This window comes from Plutella xylostella, chromosome 12 (assembly GCF_932276165.1).
Source record: "Plutella xylostella chromosome 12, ilPluXylo3.1, whole genome shotgun sequence".
NCBI classification, from domain to species: Eukaryota; Metazoa; Arthropoda; class Insecta; order Lepidoptera; family Plutellidae; genus Plutella; species Plutella xylostella.
The window spans coordinates 8,634,533-8,656,339 of record NC_063992.1 but is presented as its reverse complement, the minus strand read 5'-3'; the positions used below and the strand labels follow the sequence as shown (position 1 = coordinate 8,656,339).

General features: G+C 37.2%; 2 protein-coding genes across 6 annotated transcripts in view; one reads left to right on the top strand and one right to left on the bottom strand.

Moving 5' to 3' along the window:
* Positions 1 to 6,401, top strand: part of LOC105385214 (CUGBP Elav-like family member 3) — a 388,314-nt gene extending 381,913 nt beyond the window's left edge. For all 5 annotated transcript variants that reach the window (XM_048624354.1, XM_048624353.1, XM_048624352.1 and 2 more), the window contains one exon: positions 202 to 6,401. In XM_048624354.1, coding sequence (XP_048480311.1) covers positions 202 to 329 — 128 coding nt within the window. In that variant the 3' untranslated portion in view covers positions 330 to 6,401. The remainder of the gene's footprint in view (positions 1 to 201) is intronic.
* A 1,050-nt stretch (positions 6,402 to 7,451) lies between these two features.
* Positions 7,452 to 21,485, bottom strand: LOC105385215 (poly(ADP-ribose) glycohydrolase). Its single transcript, XM_048624344.1, has 14 exons — positions 21,420 to 21,485; positions 20,990 to 21,293; positions 20,632 to 20,793; positions 20,401 to 20,510; positions 18,330 to 18,473; positions 18,169 to 18,251; positions 12,269 to 12,434; positions 11,847 to 11,977; positions 11,684 to 11,752; positions 11,347 to 11,465; positions 10,835 to 10,989; positions 8,758 to 8,849; positions 8,546 to 8,679; positions 7,452 to 8,321 (listed from the first exon to the last, which is right to left on the bottom strand). Exons 2-14 carry the CDS (start codon positions 21,284 to 21,286, stop codon positions 7,794 to 7,796), a joined length of 2,190 nt encoding a protein of 729 aa, XP_048480301.1. The 5' UTR covers positions 21,287 to 21,293; positions 21,420 to 21,485; the 3' UTR covers positions 7,452 to 7,793.
* Positions 21,486 to 21,807: the final 322 nt, after the last annotated feature.

The window sequence follows — 21,807 nt, the reverse complement described above, 5'->3', positions numbered from 1 at the left end:
ATGAATAGTAAAATATTGTTTCCATATTATTGACAGTTCCAGTCCTATTGAGTATCAAACAATTAATTTCACACGGTGGAAATTACAATTATCTAAATATATTGCTACGTTAAATAAAACATCTACTTGTTAAAATCCTGTCGTTAGATCTACGGCGCAACATCTTGATTAACAACTTATTCGTTTTTCATTAAATTTCAGGATTCGTGTCATTTGACAACCCATCCTCGGCACAAGCGGCTATTCAGGCCATGAATGGGTTTCAAATTGGCATGAAACGACTGAAGGTCCAACTGAAGCGGCCGAAAGACGCCAATAGACCTTACTAACCCTGGACGAGCTCGCCGCGCGGCCAAATGCGCCTCGTCAGGACCTGGAGCCACGTCTCCGTGGTGTACCTGCCGTGACGCGCTCCGCGCACCCCGCGCCCCGCCGCCCGCGCCATCACTGCCTCACGCCTCTTCAACGCGTATCGCCATCTGCGCACAAATATACTAACCAACTATTTAATTTAAATCCAACGGCTACCAACATGGCGTCCTTACCTAACCTATAATGACGGGCGGACGGCTCGTCGAGTATACTACATTAGTTAAAAGTAATTTATTAAAATCAAACGCGTAGGAAAGCTTCATTCTTATCATTACTGATTAATCATTAAATTACTCTATTATATTATATACAATTTATTAACTTTGATTAAATTATTATTAAAAAATGACACGTTATAAAATTTTGTCATTCGTAATCATACTTCTACTTCTAAGTACTTAACGTTTACTGAAACTTTAAACATAAATTTATTATACTAGTTATTTGCTTGAACTAAGCCAAACTGAATTTATTAAGTAAGTTGAAGATGTAAGGAAAGTATTTTAATTATTGTATAATATATTGCAACAAAATGTAGGTATCATCGTTGACAATATACTTGTATCTGTATTATAATTTGTTACATTAGTGAAATTCGACTGCCTGAAAGATGCATCGCGTGTGGTGTAGCCAAGGGTCAACGACGTTTAGCACAAAGCGGGTTGGATTGAGTGTGGAACAGAGTGTCGCCTCCGCCTAGAGCGTCACCTGTTATAGTTAACTTAAATTTTCCTTAACGGTGTTGTTTGTAAATAATTATTTATTTTATGAATGTGGCAGATACAGGTGTAATGTCGGTGAACAATCAATGATGATCGCGAACACTGTTGCCTCCCTTCACAACTGGTACTTTGAGTGCTCTAAGTATAGATCAATTATGCAAAACTTAAACCTATATTTTGTTATAGTATTGTGTGTATGTTAAGCTAATTCGCTGGGTGTACCTGTGGACGGTAACTAAAAATACCTACCTAATACCAAAGTTATAGTTGTAAATAAACTGGAGGAGAAAGCAGACTTCGCAATACAATAATATTTTACTTTGAATAATAAAAGCTAGTTATTATTCTGTTTGAAATGAAAATCTTGGTATTCTATAACTTAGATTTTTACAGGGCAAAATATAATAATTTAGCAAGTACCTACCTCGGCAATATTATTATGTTGACTGTTTATTAAATGTTGCGAAATCTCACACTGCTTCAGTATAAGAGTGCCATTGGAATTTGTTTGTATGATACAGTAGTTGTGCAATTGTGCAGTCATAGTAGATATTTAGTCCTAGGTACGCCCGAGCACCTACAAACAAATGTAATTGCTATGTTGTTGAGAAATTATAAATGTTTGTATTTGAACATTGTGTACAAATGAAAGTGCACTTCAACATAAGACCGTAATATCTTCGTTAAATAGCCTACGTTTCGAAAGATCGTGTTAATTATGTGTTGTAAATTCCAAATGGGCTGTGATATAAAGAGTATAATCAACATATTGACTGTACAGGCCGTTTGTCTTCGTATTTATGTGCTGCCTCCACTACCTGCGTCGTGACTGTGTCAATTCGCGAGAGCTCGCTTCCTTTTTGTTTGAGCAACTTCTGTGTGTCGTATATATTCTATATTACTATTCGTAAATAAGGTATTAAGATATTAAATTTGAGCTGTAACCGGGGAGTCAACAGTGAGAGAGCGGAAGCTGAACACTATACAAACCTAGTGTAATTTCTACAGACAAAAATAGATTCATAATCAAAAAAGGTACCAATATAAAATAATGATACTGAGATACCTTAGATATAAAATGTTTGGGGCTGAGAGCCGCCGCGGTGGCTAGCGGTGGCGGCAGTGACCAGGCGGGCGCTCCTGTCGGGGTCACCAGTCTTGTGGGTGCCCCGCGCCCCCGCGCCCCGCGCCCCGCCCCCGCGCCCGTCTCCGCAGGCGACAGGCCTCTAGTCAAATATTAAAATTCACCACGAGACATAGAATTTTATATTTACACAAAATTAATTATATTGATATAGTATTCTAGACGTAAGTGTTTATAATTTAAATAATGTATAAAATAATAGTATAAACATGAAGATATGTGTATCGAAAATCTTTTAAAATCTAGATAAGTTACCTATAGTTCTTTTGTCTAAATTCTACTTAACTATTGTGCAATATGTTGTTATGCTTTTTACTTATTTTATCGCATTGTTTTTGACGCATCATTTCGAGTTATTATTTATTTTTGTTACTTGATATTATACTGTAATTAATTAGTATTATTTTGTTCAAACTCGTTCCAAAATTTACTATAGGGCCGGCCTTAAAAATATGTTAATTAGTAAAATTAATCCTCCTAATGGAAACAGATGGGATATATAATGAAGTAAAGCTGCATAATAAAGCTAAGTTGTCGTGAAATCGGCAACTGGCGACGTCGTCGACTGGGCTTGCCAGTTGCCACATTTGGAACTTCACGTCATGCAAAGCCCTATTGGTATACCGAGCGAGTGATCATTTTATAAGTGGCTCGGGACTTCTCCTACCTCAGTACATAACGATATGATACCTATAAGTCACAAGCTAACTTAAGACTCGAGCCAAAACTCATGGGAATGAGACTAGTCATGATCTCCTGCCAAAGTCAGATATTACCAGTCGGATGGTGCGGCAGTATAAAGCGCTTGATGGAAGAAGCGGCGGACGGCGTCGCCTCACTAGGTTATGATCAATCGATGCCAAACCGGAATACTTGTATTTAGAATATCGACTAACGATAATATCACCTCTTGCATAATGTAGGCATAATTCTACTCGGGCGCACCGCCATACGGCCAACGCTCTCGGGTAACTAATATTGTATGTATAACTTTATACTGATTAAAATTTAAAAAAACCCTAAAGATATATCGCGGTAATGCAAAACGTTTGTAATAGATTAATGAAACCTCTCTGAATGTATAAAACAATCGCCCATAAAGTGATTCTAGGATACAGGGTATGCTTTGCAATTATTTAAATGTATCTAAATGTTTTCCATGTAGGCAGGTATTGCCGACTCTGACTAGACTGCGGTTAGTCGCGACGGCCCTCAGACACTCCCTCGGGTCCACTCCTAGTCTGTCTCGATTTTGTACCTTCTTCTATCGTAGTGTTACTAAGTATCTCGACCTCATCGTCACCTCATTGAAGATCTTCGCTACGCTAAAGGTTCACAGCGCTTCACTGTAGACCAACATGTTTATTTTCCGACCGCGGTATCCTTCCCTGTTGCTATTCAAACGGTCGGCGCGTTGCCACGCTTCAAGTTGAAACTTCTTCATCAGACAATACAAATTATAATCCTATGAAGCGTCAACACACGTCGCCGTGCCTAACAAAACTCATTAGAAACACTAGTTCCTTCAAACATTAATCGTTTCATTCTAATCCTATAGCTCGTATATAGATAAAATTTTAAAAATACATGATCGAATCGATTGTAAAAAAATATACTTATCAATGACATTAATTTTGTATGCGAATTTAAAGGAGGTTTGTTCGGTGTGCGACTCGAATGTCGGTTAAGCGTTAAGATTGGCGGGTGACGTGGCCATATACACTCGCGAGGAATATTTAACACGCTTTTACTCTGGAATTGCTATTTGTTAAGAGGCCACTAGTCCTGTATAAATATGATCTCAACGGTGGCCGCTGTTGCAAGGCGGTGTAGTTGAATACGCGTTGGCAGTCGACTGAGCTGTGTGTGGTTGCCTCACCCAGGCGTAGAGCAGTAGTCAGTAGAGCACTAACAACAGTCGAAGCTAGCTAGTAAGATGAATGCCAATATTTTAATCAGAAACAAACTTTAGATTTCGAAATAATTAATCATATTATATCTATTTATATTATTGTATAAAATATGGAGAGAGGCGCATAGTGCTTTTATGAATCGTAGGTCCTAGTAATGGAACAAAAAACAATCTAGTCATATCTTTTTCTGTTATTTTTTTTCTATCGCTTAGCATAGTTTAGCTTCAAGCACAAGTTGACGACTTGTTTTTAACCTTGTATAATTGAGGATGTATTCTTTCAAGCGCTTTTTTATTATGTTTTTTCTCAAAGTAGGCAACTTCTTGCGGTTGTTAGTATATTTCCTTTAACACTGAGATACTTATGTAGTGATTATGACATTATTTAAGAAGCGTGTTTACGTATTCAGTAAGTTATCCAGAATACTGTTTTCCTCTAATGTTTACATAATGTACTCGTACTAACCGAATATTAGTTGTAATTTTAAAGTTTAATTAGACATAATTTGACCGTAACCTACCTACATAATGTATGCCAAACCTCACTGAACTTATTAAATCAAAATTTAACATTTTAGATAACCTAAATCTGAAATAACCGTTAACGACTAATTAATTGTTAGTAATCATTTGTATAGAAAAAAATGTGTAAGGCGAATAGTATAAAAAGTAAATTTAAATCCGCCGTCCATTATCATCACTAACCAAATACATAACTTTGGTCACGACACGATCATTTCAACTTTTGTCCATAAAAATACTTTGAAAAACTATTCTATCAGTAACCAATTAGATATAAAATATGATATGTATTAAAATAAGTTTGCTTGGTCAACCGAAGAATAAGTATTATATTATAAAACCAATAAGTACCTTCAACATACCTACAGCAGACTCTATCAAAAATAAAATAAAAAAATATAGAGTTAAAATAATCTATTGGTTGGCTGAGCAAATGAGAAAGAGACCGTCAAAGGAGAACCTATTTGAAGAAATCGCTGAATAACCATAAGCCTATTCGCTGCGATAGCAACTTGGCCTTTGACATCTCTCGCAGTGGGGGTGGAAACAAATGAAACTTTGGCAGCACCATCGATATGGCCCGGCCAATCAGATAACACCTATACGGCTGTTGAACCAATCAGAAGAAGGCTTATAATGCCATATCGCCAGTGACGCACTAGCTTTGCGGGTCTTTCCCCACTCGCACTGAGATTGTATTATATTACATAGTTGCATGATATTGACCGTGTACATAAGTGATGTCATATCTACTTTAGGAGCTTACTAGCCTTTCGACCCGACTCTGTTCGGATGGGTGACAGGGTGTCGCTGTTTATACTAAGTGGATATCATAATCATACGGAAATACTGGACTCATTTACCACTTTGAAGCCAAATGTTTCAGTTGTCGCATTGTTCTGGATAACTTATAACCACAAAAATGACCCTGAGTTGACTGTAAAATTAGCATTGAGATACCTAAATCAAGGTGTCTGTGATATACGCTTGTAAAAATCGTCCATTGAACCTACGTATGTATAAAAATATACTCTATTGTGTAACACTTTAAAAACCATTTTTGTTCAATTGACGATAGAGCACGATGCCGTTAACTGGTTATATGAAATAAAATATGTTGTTCCCTAAAATAGAACCTAAATGAAACCTAACATTGCGCTCCTAAATCATAACAGTTTACTTTCACACCCACAATAGCCCCGTTATTAATACAGGTTGTATGATAAGATGTTTTTAAAACATAATATAAAATCACTTAACTCGTGTGAGTACACATTTGGTTATTCACGAATGATTAAGTGCACAAAATGCATGTTTTACCTTCAGTACATTTGATAGATAGCCTATTAAAATATTATATTCATTGTAAATTGTTATGGTTATTGAAACACTTTTTGAGCGGCGTCGCTAGGTTAATACGTTAATTTTATTAATTTAGTTACGTGGTAAGCTATTGATTAAACAGATTCTTGTAATAAATTATAAAAATTAGCCAAAAATGGACTGCGCTCATAGTGAAACAAAATGTTAGGGAACTAAAACAATAATTGATTCGCCTACTTTGCATGTGTCACTTCAGTTATGATTATGAATGTTTAACTCATATTATCAAGTTATTATGTATATTGCTGAAATATTTCAAAACTAAATTACTATTCAATTATTTATACACTTATTACGTTTAGTATGCTAGATATATGATGAAGGATAATAAATAATTTTAATTATATTAGTACTGAGTTTTATTTCCCTGTCAGTGTCTAAAATATTATGAACTATCGCAAAAGCGTTCGAAGTACAGAGGTAAGTAACTAGAGATAGAGCGAGATCTTGAACTAACTAATGTAGAGCAGAAGCTATCATACATTACTAACATGCTGCTCTACATAAGTAAGATTCTGCTCTACATTACTCAGATGCTGCTCTAAATTAACTCAATGTTGCTCTACATTAGTTAGGTTCGTCTCTACATTACTGAAATGTTGCTCTACATTTGTTAGGTTCAGCTCTATTTTACCAAGATGCTGCTCTACATTACTTCAATGTTGCTCTACATTACTTCAATGTTGCTCTACATTACTTCAATGTTGCTCTACATTAGTTAGTACATTAGTTAGGTCCGTCTCTACATTACTTAAATGTTGCTCTACATTAGTTAGTTTCGTCTCTACATTACTGAAGTGTTGCTCTACATTGGTTAGGTTCGTCTCTACATTACTTCAATGTTGCTCTACATTACTTCAATGTTGCTCTACATTAGTTAGGTTCGTCTCTACATTACTGAAATTTTGCTCTACATATATACTAATGTAGAGCACCATTTACAGTCGTCGAAATATAAAACGGGCCTCTTACATTTCGACGACTGTACTGTAAGTAATGTGAATCAGCATCTAAGTAATGTAGAGAAGAACCTCACTAATACACAGCAGAATGTAACTAATTTGAGGCAGAACCTAACAAATGCAGATCAGAATTTAACTTATGTAGAGCGTAGATCCTAACTGATAAATAACTGATGTGGTGCATATTCAAAATAACGAGACCTAACTAATGTAAAGCAGAACCTAACTTATGTAGAAGAGGGGAGCCCTAAGCACCTAGGTGCACTCCATATCCTATAATTCTAAAGAGGGGTGCACTCAATATAAGTGGGTTTAACAAGCAGCACATTGGTAGTTGGTCATGCAGGTAGTTAAACAGTTCGGTCCCAAAAAAGTAGAAGTCCTGAAGTTGGAGGTTACCTAATATAGGTAATATATCATTAGAAGTATAGGAAATATGCTGAATTATATCTAGGTACATATTTTATGTTGTTTTAGGCGTATATTGTAACAAAACATGAAATATACTTCAATACGGTGGCGGTGGTGGCTTGTATTATTTATTTAGATCTTGCATTATCTAATCCAACAGTTGAATTAACAGTCACAAAATGCAAATCTATTGAAATCCCTCCAATGTCTGGATTATGAATTCTTTGGTATATAAATTAATCGGAACTACGTAAATAAATTATAAATCAAAATACCTACTTGTAAAATAAATCTATAAACATACACATACGTATTTATAAATAAATGCATTGATCTAATGACACTATAAACAAGTTTAACAGCATCTAAGTTTTTTTGTTAAAATAATCCGTTATCTTTTTACCTATTTTCTTTTTAACTTCTAGTGATGTGTTCATCGACAGAGAATCATCATCATCATCACCATCATTTGCTAAACCGATATCACGCATTTGTTCATCATTCGTTGTCTCGCTCGCACTCGTTACGTTATCTCTACTTTGTCGATTTTTATCTAACTTGGGTATATTTACTGGTCTATCTACTGGTGTGCCAAGATACCTTTTTTGTGGACTTTTAAAATTCAGCTTACCGCTTTCTTCATCTAGTTTTTCCATCTCCTCAAATAGTCTCGATGTATTATTAGAATTATTGCTACCGTGTTTACTGTTGTCATTCTGTGCTGCCTTTGCATCAGCATGGTCTACAGATTGGCTTTTACTATTACTGTTGCCTTTCTCTGTTTTTTCTTCTGACGCGGCGGATGTTTCTTCGTTGAAACTGTCATCAAAGTCTTGTGAAAACAAATCCGGGGAATTATTCGCTTCTCCTTCATTTGTATCTGATGTGACGCTCTGAAAATTTATATGAAATCTTATGTCACTTATTACAGTAAGTAGTACAATAATTATTATAATGGTAAACAAGGTATTTCTAAAGTAGGTAAGCAACCACACCACTACTTTTGCAACACCCTGTATCATTGAATTTAAATAAAATTACATACTAAACCGGACTTCATCAATAAGACAAAATCAAGTCATAATAACTTATGAAGGCAGCATCTCCTGGTACTTACAATATCCATAGCTACGGGAGTGGTCGGGGCCGCCGCCTGGGCTTTGTCCAATAACTTTTGTTTTATAAACGGATACAGCTTAGACTTCCTCACATCCGTCAGTGAAAACATCATTATCATCTTATAAAGTTGTCCTGCAAAAGATCATTTTGTTCTTTAGGTTTAGGAAATTTGGATGGAGTTTACATTGCATGTGTAAAAGCTATAATTACCAACTGTGACGTTATGTTGCGATAGCAAATCGTAAATATAAATGAGGTCATCCCTTAATCGCAGATCGTTGAATGTGTAATACGCCACAGGCCTGGAAAGAGAACATAAACTTGTATTATGTTTATGTTTAATTTTCTGAATAAAGTATTTCCTTGTAAATTTCAAGGGGTGCGTATTGCGACGTATAAAAACGAAATGTATAATCTCACATTAATAACGTTCACAACATATAATGAACGTTACGTATAACAACAAAATCTATATTTTCATAAGGTATAAGATTCAATTGGTATAACGTACATTTCATATAATATCAAAATAACTAACACTCACGAGGATTAATATCAATTCGTATAACATCCATTACGTATATCATTTTGTATAAAGTTCTTCTCGTAACACATAATCTGTGTTTAATTACCCAACGCCGTCAAACCCCCTAGCACCAAAACCTAAAGATAGATGCGACGACGAGCAAAGCGAGGAGGAGCGTGTTAGGTGCACATGTTCGTCGAAACCAAAGCGGAGCGCAGCGAAGCGGAGCGGAGCGTCTCCCAACATAGCTTCAATAATAATAGCGCTGTGAAAACCCCTAGTACCAAAACCTAAAGATAGGTGCGACGACGAGCAAAGCGAGGAGGAGCGTGTTAGGTGCACATGTTCGTCGAAACCAAAGCGGAGCGTAGCGAAGCGGAGCGGAGCGTCTCCCAACATAGCTTCAATAATAATAGCGCTGTGAAAACCCCTAGTACCAAAACCTAAAGATAGGTGCGACGACGAGCAAAGCGAGGAGGAGCGTGTTAGGTGCACATGTTCGTCGAAACCAAAGCGGAGCGCAGCGAAGCGGAGCGGAGCGTCTCCCAACATAGCTTCAATAATAATAGCGCTGTGAAAACCCCTAGTACCAAAACCTAAAGATAGGTGCGACGACGAGCAAAGCGAGGAGGAGCGTGTTAGGTGCACATGTTCGTCGAAACCAAAGCGGAGCGTCTCCCAACATAGCTTCAATAATAATAGCGCTGTGAAAAACCCTAGTACCAAAACCTAAAGATAGGTGCGACGACGAGCAAAGCGAGGAGGAGCGGTAATAGGTGCACATGTCCGTTAAAAGCAAAGCGGAGCGTCTCCCAACATAGCTCCAATAATAATATTTTTTTGTTCATTACACATAATGATATTATATCCGTTGAATAATATATATTAAAAACGTTATATATTATGAACGTTATACATTTTAATCGATATATCAATTGAAATTATACGTTTTGAACGTTATTCTTGACGAAATTATGTATTTAGTAATTATACCTTCCGTTTGTTATACACAGTGAACGTTATACTTAATAAATTTATATAATATGGGCGTATACCTTGTCAATGTTATACTATTCGTTTTTATACCTCGTATTACTTACCCAATTTCAAGTGCACCAAAATGGTCCATCGCCACACTCTGAACTCAGCGACTAAAAACTAATATACCTACCTAGCTTCTCATCACCCTAATCCAGCTCTAGTATTTGTCACCAAAAAGCTACTAAAACGACACAGCTAGATGTTTTTCATATGGAAATTCGGACATCTTAATAATCCGCCAAGCGCCTGAAGGGATAAGCGAGGGTGTTCCGTTCTTACCCGACTACGGCGAAGCAAATAGGAGGGTTATGATTTTGACCGGTATGTACATACCGGTCGGTGGCCTGCGCCTAAAAGTATAAAGGCGGAATTTTAAAATAGCGATCTCAAGCTCACATGCTGCTCAAGCACATCCACATTTATAAACACCACAGCTACACACATCACACACAACACGTCCCCGGATTTATAACAGATGTAGCTGGTCCCTTCATCATCAATTATCGCTATTTTAAAAACTCCACCTGTATACTTTAAGGCGCAGGCCACCGTACACTGTACAGTCAGCTGCATAAATAGCTATACACTTTTGAACCTTGTTAAACTCACAATCTGACAATTCATTCATTCAAATATTGACGGTTTGTTAATAAGTTACTTTGACATAGAATAACGAATACTAATGCAGCTGACCATATATGTATGTATGTATGTATTTACCTCCTAGCCTCACTAGCCGCCATGACCTGCAGGAGGCTCTTGAGGTCGGCGCTGCCCCCGAAGGCTCCACAGCCCCAGTTGCCAGTAGCCACGCCCGGGTAGTGGAGAGGGCTCTTGTCTTCTTCGGAAGTGCAGATTGACATGCCTACCCACGCCTGTGGGTGGAGATACAGAGATATTTTATGTTATTGGCGTGAGAGTGGAAATTTATCACGTACAATACAACTTATATTAAGGATATAATACAAAAAACCACTTATAAACTTAAAAAGACAGCACAAAAAGGCGGCCTTAATGAAATAAATATTTCTACCAGACAACCTTAAATCAACAACCTTGTATCAGATATGAAGGAGGCTTGTGGTTGTTGATGATGATGATGATGATGATGATGATGGATGATGTCAATCGGGATGAAATATGTATAATAAATAATATAAATATTGTTTTCTAGATGTGTTTCACGTATTTTGCTTTAGCTTTAAAACCTATGTTAATTAATTTACAATTACCTTATTCATCTCTCTAACGATATGTTCCCTCCGGTACTCATGTGCCTTGTTGTTGAACGGCAGAGCGTCGATCGCGAGCACGGCGCAGCGACGACGACCGGACGAGTCGAAGGGCACATCTAGAGATGCAAACATAAGACAATGGTAGAGAAGAAAGCTTTATTGTTGATATCGCTAGCAGTAGAGATGAGGCTGTGCCTTGGTCAATCATCCATGATAACCAAATAAAATATCTGATTCGATAGGCCAACGCCGAAGACAGGATATTTTAATTAATCTAATATGTGTTGAAATAAATATACCATCTTAAATCTATAATAGCATTAATAACACTAACCATCCACAAAGTTGCCTGCCCATTTGAAGGAATTCCCATAGCCAGAATACTTGCTGTATCTTTCGCAACCTAAAAATGAAAATAAAAAATTAACGGAGCTAAAAACAGTCCTAACAACCTGTTTATTCAAATGCAAACGTCTATAATAAGATCATATTTTTACCAATCATCAATAAAGCTTCGTTCGGTCGCAGAGTTTCAGTAAACAGCATAGAAGCCATTAGCTCCGGGCAGATAACAAATCTTATCTCCTCTTGTACACAGCCGTAGTTTAGCACTCCACCTCCAAGGTACCTGCAATTTTCATAGTTGAATGAGTGAAAATAAATACTTTGCTTTGTTAATAAACCTAGATTAGAGGATCCATCAACATTAGAGGACAAATTCCGAAGAGCGCAACAACAATCTGACCTAAGCCTACCAGTTCCAGGCATTTTTTTCGAACTAAAATCAGCAGACTATGAATAACAATTATTCCTAGGGCAGAGAGTTATATTTTTCTTTATCTGTAACTGTAAGGCATTGTGTTAGCCACATATAATAAATTAAAAATTCTAGGCTTGCAGTTCTAGGCTTCAAACTCACTTGTTAGCAAAATCAACCTGCATCAGTCCAACCCCATCATCCTCAATAGTCCCGGAGCTATTGACATGTAGCGGTGTCTGTGCAATGAGCTTAATGGACTCGGCCCAGTCTGGGCACTGTCTGGGGGGCACGGAGCGACGGATGAATGTCATCACTCCTGTGGGGACTGCGCTGGAAATTATAGCTTATGTAAATGTGTTGGCATAATCTGAAATTTTGGTTACATGAAAAGGTTAAAAAGGAAAACAAAGGATATGACCTCATAAAATAATGTCGGTATGATTTAAGATACAATTTTCGTAAAGCATGTAATATACTCCCAAAACAATACAAATAACGAAAAAAGGATTCAAGCCTCATACAATCTCTGTAGAAATCCCTATACATTATATTATTATTTTTTTTTTTTTTAAATCTTTATTAATTTAAAAGGGCTTGGTACACAAGTGACCATGTCACCCTCATTATTACACACACTTAATTAAGCTTATCTATTTGAATTAAATCTAGCACTTAAACCAAAATTGACAATTTTATACAGTATTTTAGCCTTATCAGAGTTTGGTCGTGCTAAAATGCTATTACAGCCACCAGTTACTTGTAAACTATTATCAATATACAATTGTTCTCTTACACTACAATTACGTACACATTCTACAATAATATGGTAAACGTCTTCAATCACACCGCACTCTGTGCAATTAGGAGAGTCAACTTTTTTCATCAGGAATGCGAACTTATTTAACGGTATATGCCCAGATCTTAATCGCAAAGCTGTAACAATATCTCTTCTTGTTAACTCTGATGTATCAAACCATGGTGAGTGAGTAGGGTGTGATTGAATAGTTCGGTACCAAATGCCCAAAGTTTGCGACCGTTCATCGAAATATTCCTTCCACATATCATAACATTTTAATTTAATTTTGGGTAGCAGGTCCGTGTAAAAAGGTAAGGTTTGTGTGGGGATTCCATCTGTAATGGCTACATTCGCTAAGCGATCGGCTTCTTCATTTCCAAGTATGCCTATATGTGATGGGATCCATTGAAGAACAATGGTTTTATTAGATTTTGCAAATTTTAAAAGCATATCTAAAATTGTGTAGCCTATCGGTGAACCTCTACTACTAGAGGTACATCGAGCCACATGCTGAAGCGCACTCTTTGAGTCAGTCAAGATAACAAATTTGTTTTTATCCAAACTAAAGCAGTAAGACATGGCTTCCGCTATCGCCAGTAGTTCAACAAACATTATTGAAAGGTTAGACGTAATTTTGAATTTGCCGTGAACATTAGCCTGACTATCAAAGAATGCTGCCCCGATACCATCACCACTCTTCGAGCCATCTGTAAAGATCCTATAAAAATTAGGGTAGTTTTCGGTTAGGTATACACTACACTTTTCATATAGCTCAGAGGATTTGTATCTTCTCTTTGATTTATCTACACTTTCGATTGAATGAACCACAATATTAGACAAATCGATGTTGCTAACCCAAGTCTCCAGTGTGAACATCTCGAGTATATCACAAGCTTGAACCGGGGTATCCTTAATATGATTATAAACATCCACCAATAGAATAGGTTTTTTATTTCTCCAGTACCTGTTAGATTCGCATAAAGTAGCTAACTCAGTAATTTTGTTTAAAATAGCGTTGTTTTGGAAGGACCTGGCCTTTATGATATACTTGCTAGCTAAATAGCGGCGACGGATCATGAGTGGTTGCAGGGAAAGCTCACTCTCCATTACATATATGGGGGTGGATCTTATAAAGCTTCCTATCACTCTCATTACGCAATTCTGGAGTTTGTCTAACTTATTTAAATGGTTTTTAACTGCAGTATCATAAAGGAAGCTACCGTAATCGAGGCGACTGCGAATTAAAGCTATGTATAATCTCCTGAGATGTTTGGGGTGGACTCCCCATCTTGTATTACCCAGTACTTTAAAGATGTTTATAAAGGCAGAAGACTTTTCATACATCTCGTTTATGTGTTTACCCCATTTTAGTGAACTGTCGAGCCATAGTCCTAAGTATTTGACTGATTGTACCTGTTTTATATTGTGACCATTCAATTCTATTATATGATTATATCGTCTGAATCCTCTACTGAATAAACACACGCATGTTTTACGAGATGATATGTCTAAGGCGAGTCGTGATATTAGATTAGATATAGTATACAGTGATGTTTGAATATTATCCACTGCATTCAGACTATGTTTGGCTGATGTGTAAATGACAAAGTCATCCGCATACTGTGAGATGTTCACACTGGTAATCAAGTGACAGATATTGTATGTAGCAATATTAAATAGGATGGGAGATAGAGGATCACCCTGGGCCAGACCCATTGCTGTGCATCTTGAAATGTATTTACCATCTGCAGTAGTTATAGATAGATCTCTGAAATTTAAAAATTCAAATATGTATCGACAAATGCCTCTCCCAAGACAGAGCCTATCCAGAGTTTGCACTAGATTAACTATATCAACGTTGTTATATGCGCTATCAATATCAATGAAACAAGCCACAGTAACATCATTTTTGGCGAAGCTCAATTGGATGTTTGAAACAAGTTCAGCTAGACTATCTAGGCAAGATCTAGTTTTTCTGAATCCTACCATTTTTCTGGAGAATACGCTCTTTTGTTCGAGAAACCATTCAATACGATTTTTAAGTATAGAGTGAAATATTTTACATAGGCATGACATAAGAGCAATGGGTCTGAATGCAGGGTTTGTACTAGATCCGCCACTCTTCGGGATAGCTACTAGTTTGACCTTCCTCCACTGATATGGAACAAAGCCAAGTGTTAGGAATTTACTATAGAGTTCGATCAAAGCTTGCTTACCCACCGTAGGAATGTTCATTATCATCGAGAAAGAGATGCCATCATCCCCTGGGGCCGTGTCTTTGCATTTAATGCAGTGTTCTAATTCAGTTAGTGTTATCTGAGAATCTAAAATGTCATTAATAGAATCAAAGGACGGAGTACTAGGGCTAACATAATCCGGGCACAAACCTCGCATCATTTTCTCGGCATCTTTAAAGTCAATTTGGGCTCTTGGTTGACGATATCCCTTAAGCCAACGCATTCGTCTCCACATTTCACTAGCACTAATATTTTTATCAACACTGCTACAAAATTCTTGCCAGGCTTTGTTTCGAGCTTTACGTATCATACGTTGAGCAGAGGAGACTTTAAGTTGTAGCTGTTCTAGATTAAGAGGGGTAGGATTTCGTCTAAAACTAGCTAAGGCTAAACGGCGTTCCGCTACTGCTTTCGAGATGTCTGCATTCCAATAAGGCTTAGGTTTAAAATCCTGTACACGGAGGGGACTGTTACAAATTTTGATTTTAGGAATATTTTCATCAGCAGCCTCTACCAAAATATCTAAAAAGCTATTATAATCTAATTGTATATCATTTCCTAAGCAGAAACGGTTGGAAAAACTATCTTGAAGCTTTAAACTATATGATTTCCAATCTGCTTTTTTAAAGTTCCACTTGCTTGAATTATTTGTTGTATGTGCTATATTTGACGAAAACTTTATTATCAAGTGATCACTACCAAAGTTTTCATTCATCACTTTCCAGTTAAATTTTAGAGCTATGTCTGCTGATACAAAAGTAATGTCTGGAGAGCTTTTTTGAAGTCGACCATTAACAAGTTTAATGCGAGTTGGGGAACTGTCATTGAGCGAAACAAAGTTATTATCCATGAGACAATCAAATATATGTGTCCCTCTGGAATCCGTTCTATTAGACCAGTTAGAATGGTGGGCATTAAAATCGCCCGCAATTATGCTTCTACTCGAGTATTCTGAAAATATGTTATCCCAATCGTGGCGAGTAGTATGAATAGTAGACGGACAGTAGATGGAGACTACGTTTTCAACGAAGTCGCAATTGAACAGTTTAACTTGAACTATCTGAATACCAGAATTTATTGGTCTAAAGGTTCGAGATTGGCATTTTATAGAAGAGTGAATTACTAGTGCCACTCCACCGTAGGAGTCTATTCTATCCTGTCGAAATATATTATAGCCGCTAATACTTAAGAAACTTTCTGGCTCTAACCACGTTTCTGATAGAATACAGATGTGCACCTTTTCATGAGATAATAACAGTTCTAATTCTTTTAATTTCGGGCGCAAACTTTGGGCATTCCATTGCATAAAATTAAGTACATTGAATTTAGCCATTAAGAATTTACAAATACAGTTTTAAGCCATGGTATAGTTGATATAAAATCTACGGAAGCACACATGATGTATTCAAAGGCGTGTTTTATGCATAACTTAATTTTTTCTTCCCAAGTACAGCCTCTCATGAATATAGCGTTTTTAAGTTTTAATAGTAAGTCCACGAAGCTGCCTCCTTCCTTACGAGATTGTTTATCTACTCTTTCCGTATCCTCCCGCTGAGGGCTAGAATCGATGGAATCAGCCGATGAGAATTCGGCGTCAACGCCATCCCACCATACATTTTCTTTCCTACTCCGTTTTCTATATTTTCTCTTCTTCGTATTCTTATCGTCAGTATTAGAACGGTGCAAACCCCGGGTGGTCGTACTATCGGTTATGTCTACCGGAGCCTCCTCTACAGCCTGTTGCACCGATCTATGCGAACTATGTTCTGTGACTTGGGCGTAGGTGCGAGCACCGTTCATTATAGTCGCAACGTGAGTTTTCTCCACAGAAATAGGCTCCTCCTCTTCGCGTACATTTGTAGGTATGGGTGATGGAGGGACATAAATAGTTAGCGCTTTTCGGTATGAACAGTTAAACTCTGCCATAATTTCACGCATTTTTTTTTTCCTTAACAAACAAAGGACATGTACGTGATAAGGCCATGTGGGCGCCTCCGCAATTAACACACCTAAATTTTGTGGTTTCACAGTTCGGATGATTTTTACCACACTTAGGACATCTGAGCCTTGTGGGACATACTCTGATCGTGTGTCCATATTTCCAACACTTTGAGCATTGTGTAACAGGGAAAATGTAGGGTTCCACATTTACTCTTACGTCGTGGGATTTAATATACTTTGGCAAAGAAGAGCCGCTAAAACATACCTGCACCACTTCTGTCAGTTCAAACTCGTTTGTTTCAAAGTTGCGCCTTTTTTGTCTTCTAACACCTAAGATGGGAATATCGCAGCTAATGTTTTGTAGCACCTCATCATCGGACAGGTCAAGGTCTATATCCCTGATTATGCCATAAGATTTGTCAACATCCATGGTTTTCTGACAGCGGAATCCTTTCTCAATTAATGCTTGGCAGGCCAATAATTTGTCAGCACTTTTATCATCCTTCAATTGTATCAAAACTTTGTATGCATTAATGTATTTCACCCTCATAACATCAGTAATACCCTCCGCTTTCAGTAGTCGGGCCAATGAAATTTGTTTGGGTAACTTATCTTTCGAAATAATACTTACTTCGATCTTTTCTTGTGGTATAATCAACTCGCTATCATTACTGTCTACTCGTGCTTGCCGCTTACCTCTCCGCCCCACAATGGTCCACACTTCATTTGGATCCATTTCACGACTCCGCTTCTCGGGACGAGTTTCGCAACCGCTCTGAGTCATCGCCTCCGCCGCCAACGATTCATGTGTAAAAACAACCCCGCTATTATTCACCTCTAAACTTGTATTATCAACACACCCGTCAGAAAACTCCAAATCCGAGCATGGTTTATCGCTATCCATATCGATTCACCCAATATAGAATCAGCATAGTAAATAATATTATGATATTTAAAACTACGCGCACGACAAAAGAATTGGCTACACAGAGAACCAGTTTATGCGTCAAGCACCAACGAGCGCGCTGTGTTCACTGATGCATTATATTATTATGTTACCTAATTTAAATGAGAAATAATATCACCTTTTGTGCACACTCTTCTGAAGTAGTGGCATAAACATTTCAGTTTCTCAAAAGTTGAGTCTGACCCAGTAGTTTCATATAATCTGAAAAAAAACAACATTATTTTTATATATTCAATAAAATTAACATGGTTGATGTATGAAATAAAAAGGTGTAATTACGTTGAAAAGTTGATCCTGGGATAAGAAGAGTATTCACAGTCTGTCTTGCTGGAGTTCCTTCGTGGAAATGTGCAGAAGAATGAATTTGCTAATAAACTAGCTATTTGCTGCTGTGAAAGAGATATCGCCCGATTCTTGTGCTGTCTGAAAATATCAAAAAAATTAAATAAGAGTTTTGAACTGTTTTGAAAATTTTGTCAAAGTACAGTGGCCTGTGCCGCGTGTTTTGAAACTATACAAGGCCAGAACGCACCCATAGTGTACTAGCACTGTATACTTTCAAGTGAAAAAAAATAATATCTTACTTGAAAATATACACGATTTGTGCGTACTAATCGCGTATACTTTCAAGTTGGGATTTACTGAATCGTTCTTGAAAATATACATTGCTATTACGCACATTGCTTGATTGGCGTACTTGTCGCATATAATTTATATCTACATGCTGATTTTGATTTACTTAACTATTTCGGTAAATACATGACTACAATTTACTTGGTCTGTCTGTCATAGACCTATAGAATGTTAATAAATAAAGATGAGCAAGCTCTAATTTGATTGATAAATTGATAATTATAGCAATAATACTTGCAAGTAAGAATACTAATATATTATCCTAATCCTAACTAATATTATAAATGCGAAAGTAACTGTGTCTGTCTGTCTGTCTGTCTGTTACTCTTTCACGCCAAAACTACTGAACGGATTTGAATGAAATTTGGTATACATACGGTCTAGACCCTGGGAAAGAACATAGGCTACTTGTTATCCCGGAATTCCCACGGGAAAACTTTTTAAGGCGAAGCGAAGCGCGCGGGAACAGCTGGTTATTTATATGAATTAAGAGTAATACCTACTACACTCACGAGCAATGAAAAAGTTCCAGTGACGATAGTTCCTGAACGTAAAAGACTAGCTTAATGACGCCGTCGCCGTCGGCAATATATTAAAGTAAATTTAACAGCGCATCAAAATATTATAGGTAACCAACTAAAAACGAAAATTTTGATCAAATCCTAAATTAAATGTTTAAAAAAAATTGTGGTCATGTGGTGTTGAGTATTTACTACTTGGACTTATTCATTGCTCGTAAGTGTAGAAGGAGTAGGTATTACCCTATAGACCTGTTACATACATACTTTTCATCAAGTTTTGAATTGACCGTAATTGTATTTTATGAATTGTTCTACACCCTCTTCTGAGATAATTTTTACTATTAACAACAGTTCTACACTTTAATTTAAATCAATTTACTTTTTAACTGTACGATGTAAACAAAAAACACGTTACGAAAACAATGCCAAGTGCGGAATGATGATACAATGTTTAGAAAGCAATAGACTTATTACTACTTCGCATGAAAGAAAGAGAGAGCAACAATTCAAAAGGGCTACCTGGTAACTAATCACGTATAGTTTCAAGTGCTCGCATTGCCGCTTGGCACTTGAAAATATACACGATTAGTACGCAGTGGTAACTGCTGCAGTATATTTTCAAGCCATAATTTTGGCCCAACTTACTTGAAAATATACGCGATTAGTGCGTAATGGCCTTGTATACTTTCAAGTAAATCATGGCGCTATTTTAATTTGAAAATATACGCGAGTAGTCCCAACCTCTGCGTTCTGGCCTTGTATAGTTTCAAAACACGCGCCTGTGCCTAAAAGTATCCAGGCGGAGTTTTTAAAATAGCGATCTCAAGCTCACATGCTGCTCAAGCACATCCACATAAACATCACTGCTACACACATCACACACAACACGTCCCCAGATTTATAACAGATGTGGCTGGTCCCTTCATCATCAGGGATTGCTATTTTAAAAACTCCGCCCATATACTTTTAGGCGCAGGCCACCGTACTTAAGGAATTATTTTATTATAAAAAAAAAAAACCAATTCAACCAATCAGTCTCTGAGTATTGATATTTATTTATTGCAAAAGTAGTTGTGTTATTCTTTCTCCTCCAAATACTGTGGCTGACTCCAGCCACTTTCAGTATAGAAAGCAGTAATGCATACTATTTATGAATTATGAACAGCTTTATGTGTTACTAGGTAATAAGAACTTACTTTAACAAAGGTATTGGTGCCTGTATAATGTGTGGCAGTGCTAATGCAAGCTTTACTATCTCTGGAAGTGTTATAGTGAAGAAGTAATCTGTTTCTTCTGGGTCCAAATACTGTAAAACAAGGGTTACAACAATATAAAAAGGTAAAATCCCTGAAATTCAGTAGTTCTTTTTTTCAAATACCTACAACTAACTCCATGAGCCTATTAAAATTTAGTAAATAGATACTCACATTATTAAAAAACTCATGCAAGCCGCGGAATGTCATTACATGCTTCAATTTGGAGTTGTAGCTAAGGATTGCGGCTGCCAGGTCATGGCTGTTCTCAATGTTGTCTTGAAGTGCCTCCTCAATCATTTCCCATCTTTTCTTTAGTTTATCTTCACCATTTAGCTAGAAAAAAACAGGAGTTAAAGTAGAGGTCATCTTGAGGTCTTAACTCTCCAAAAACTATTACTACAGCAGATATAAAATATGTGGAGGATACACTGAGGAATTTTTCATAAAGATTAATAGGGTATAACCATTATTTCATGAATAATAAAATCACTTTTAAATTTGTCCAATAGGATTCTTAAAATTTAATTACCTTGTATGGATACAAACTGTGCGGAGAGCAGGGCATTCTAACATAGTCATGATCCCATTTATCTTCACCTCTCTGTGGAGTGGGGACCTGATCACCAGCCCCGCTACTATTTGTAGGAATATGGTACAACACAGTATGGTTATACGCCGGTGAAATGAGCGGGAACTCAGGCGCGCCCCACGGCCCCTCCGACCCATACATCGCAGTTATAGGCACTCCACGCCACGACACTCCTCCGTCACTCATTGTTCTGGCTCCAAAAGTTTTTAGTGTCGTCCGAAATACAGGAAAAGACATGCAGTTTCTATGAAAGAAATATCACTGGATTATGTGGGTAGGAACTGAACACATATTTTTGTAGCAATTAAACTAAAGTAGCGGCGTTTAGATTTGAAGTTATTGAATTGAAAATATTTATATATTTCTGTACCTAGTTTATTTACAAGCTTCAAAGTAAATAAGTGTAAATAAATAAGCCATTTGCCGCGACGTGAAATCAAGTGAATGAAATGTCAGTTATGTCAGAGACAGATGTCAGATGTCATTTTATTCTGTGAGATTGTGTGATGGTGCGTACCGGCCCAACGAACGCCCAACGATGGATATTTTATCGTTCGCTAGCGTTGGCTTCGCACGCTCGTTGGAGTTCGTTAATACGTCCAAATCAAGTCCAAATACATTTCGAACGAACGTTCGTTGGCACTTGATTCCGGTTTATTTTTCTCTTTCATCCATCTACACTCTTCGCTCTCTTGCTTCAACTGAGCGTTAGTTCGTTGGCCTTCGGCGACCGTCCAAAAAGAGTTCAACTAGCTCGA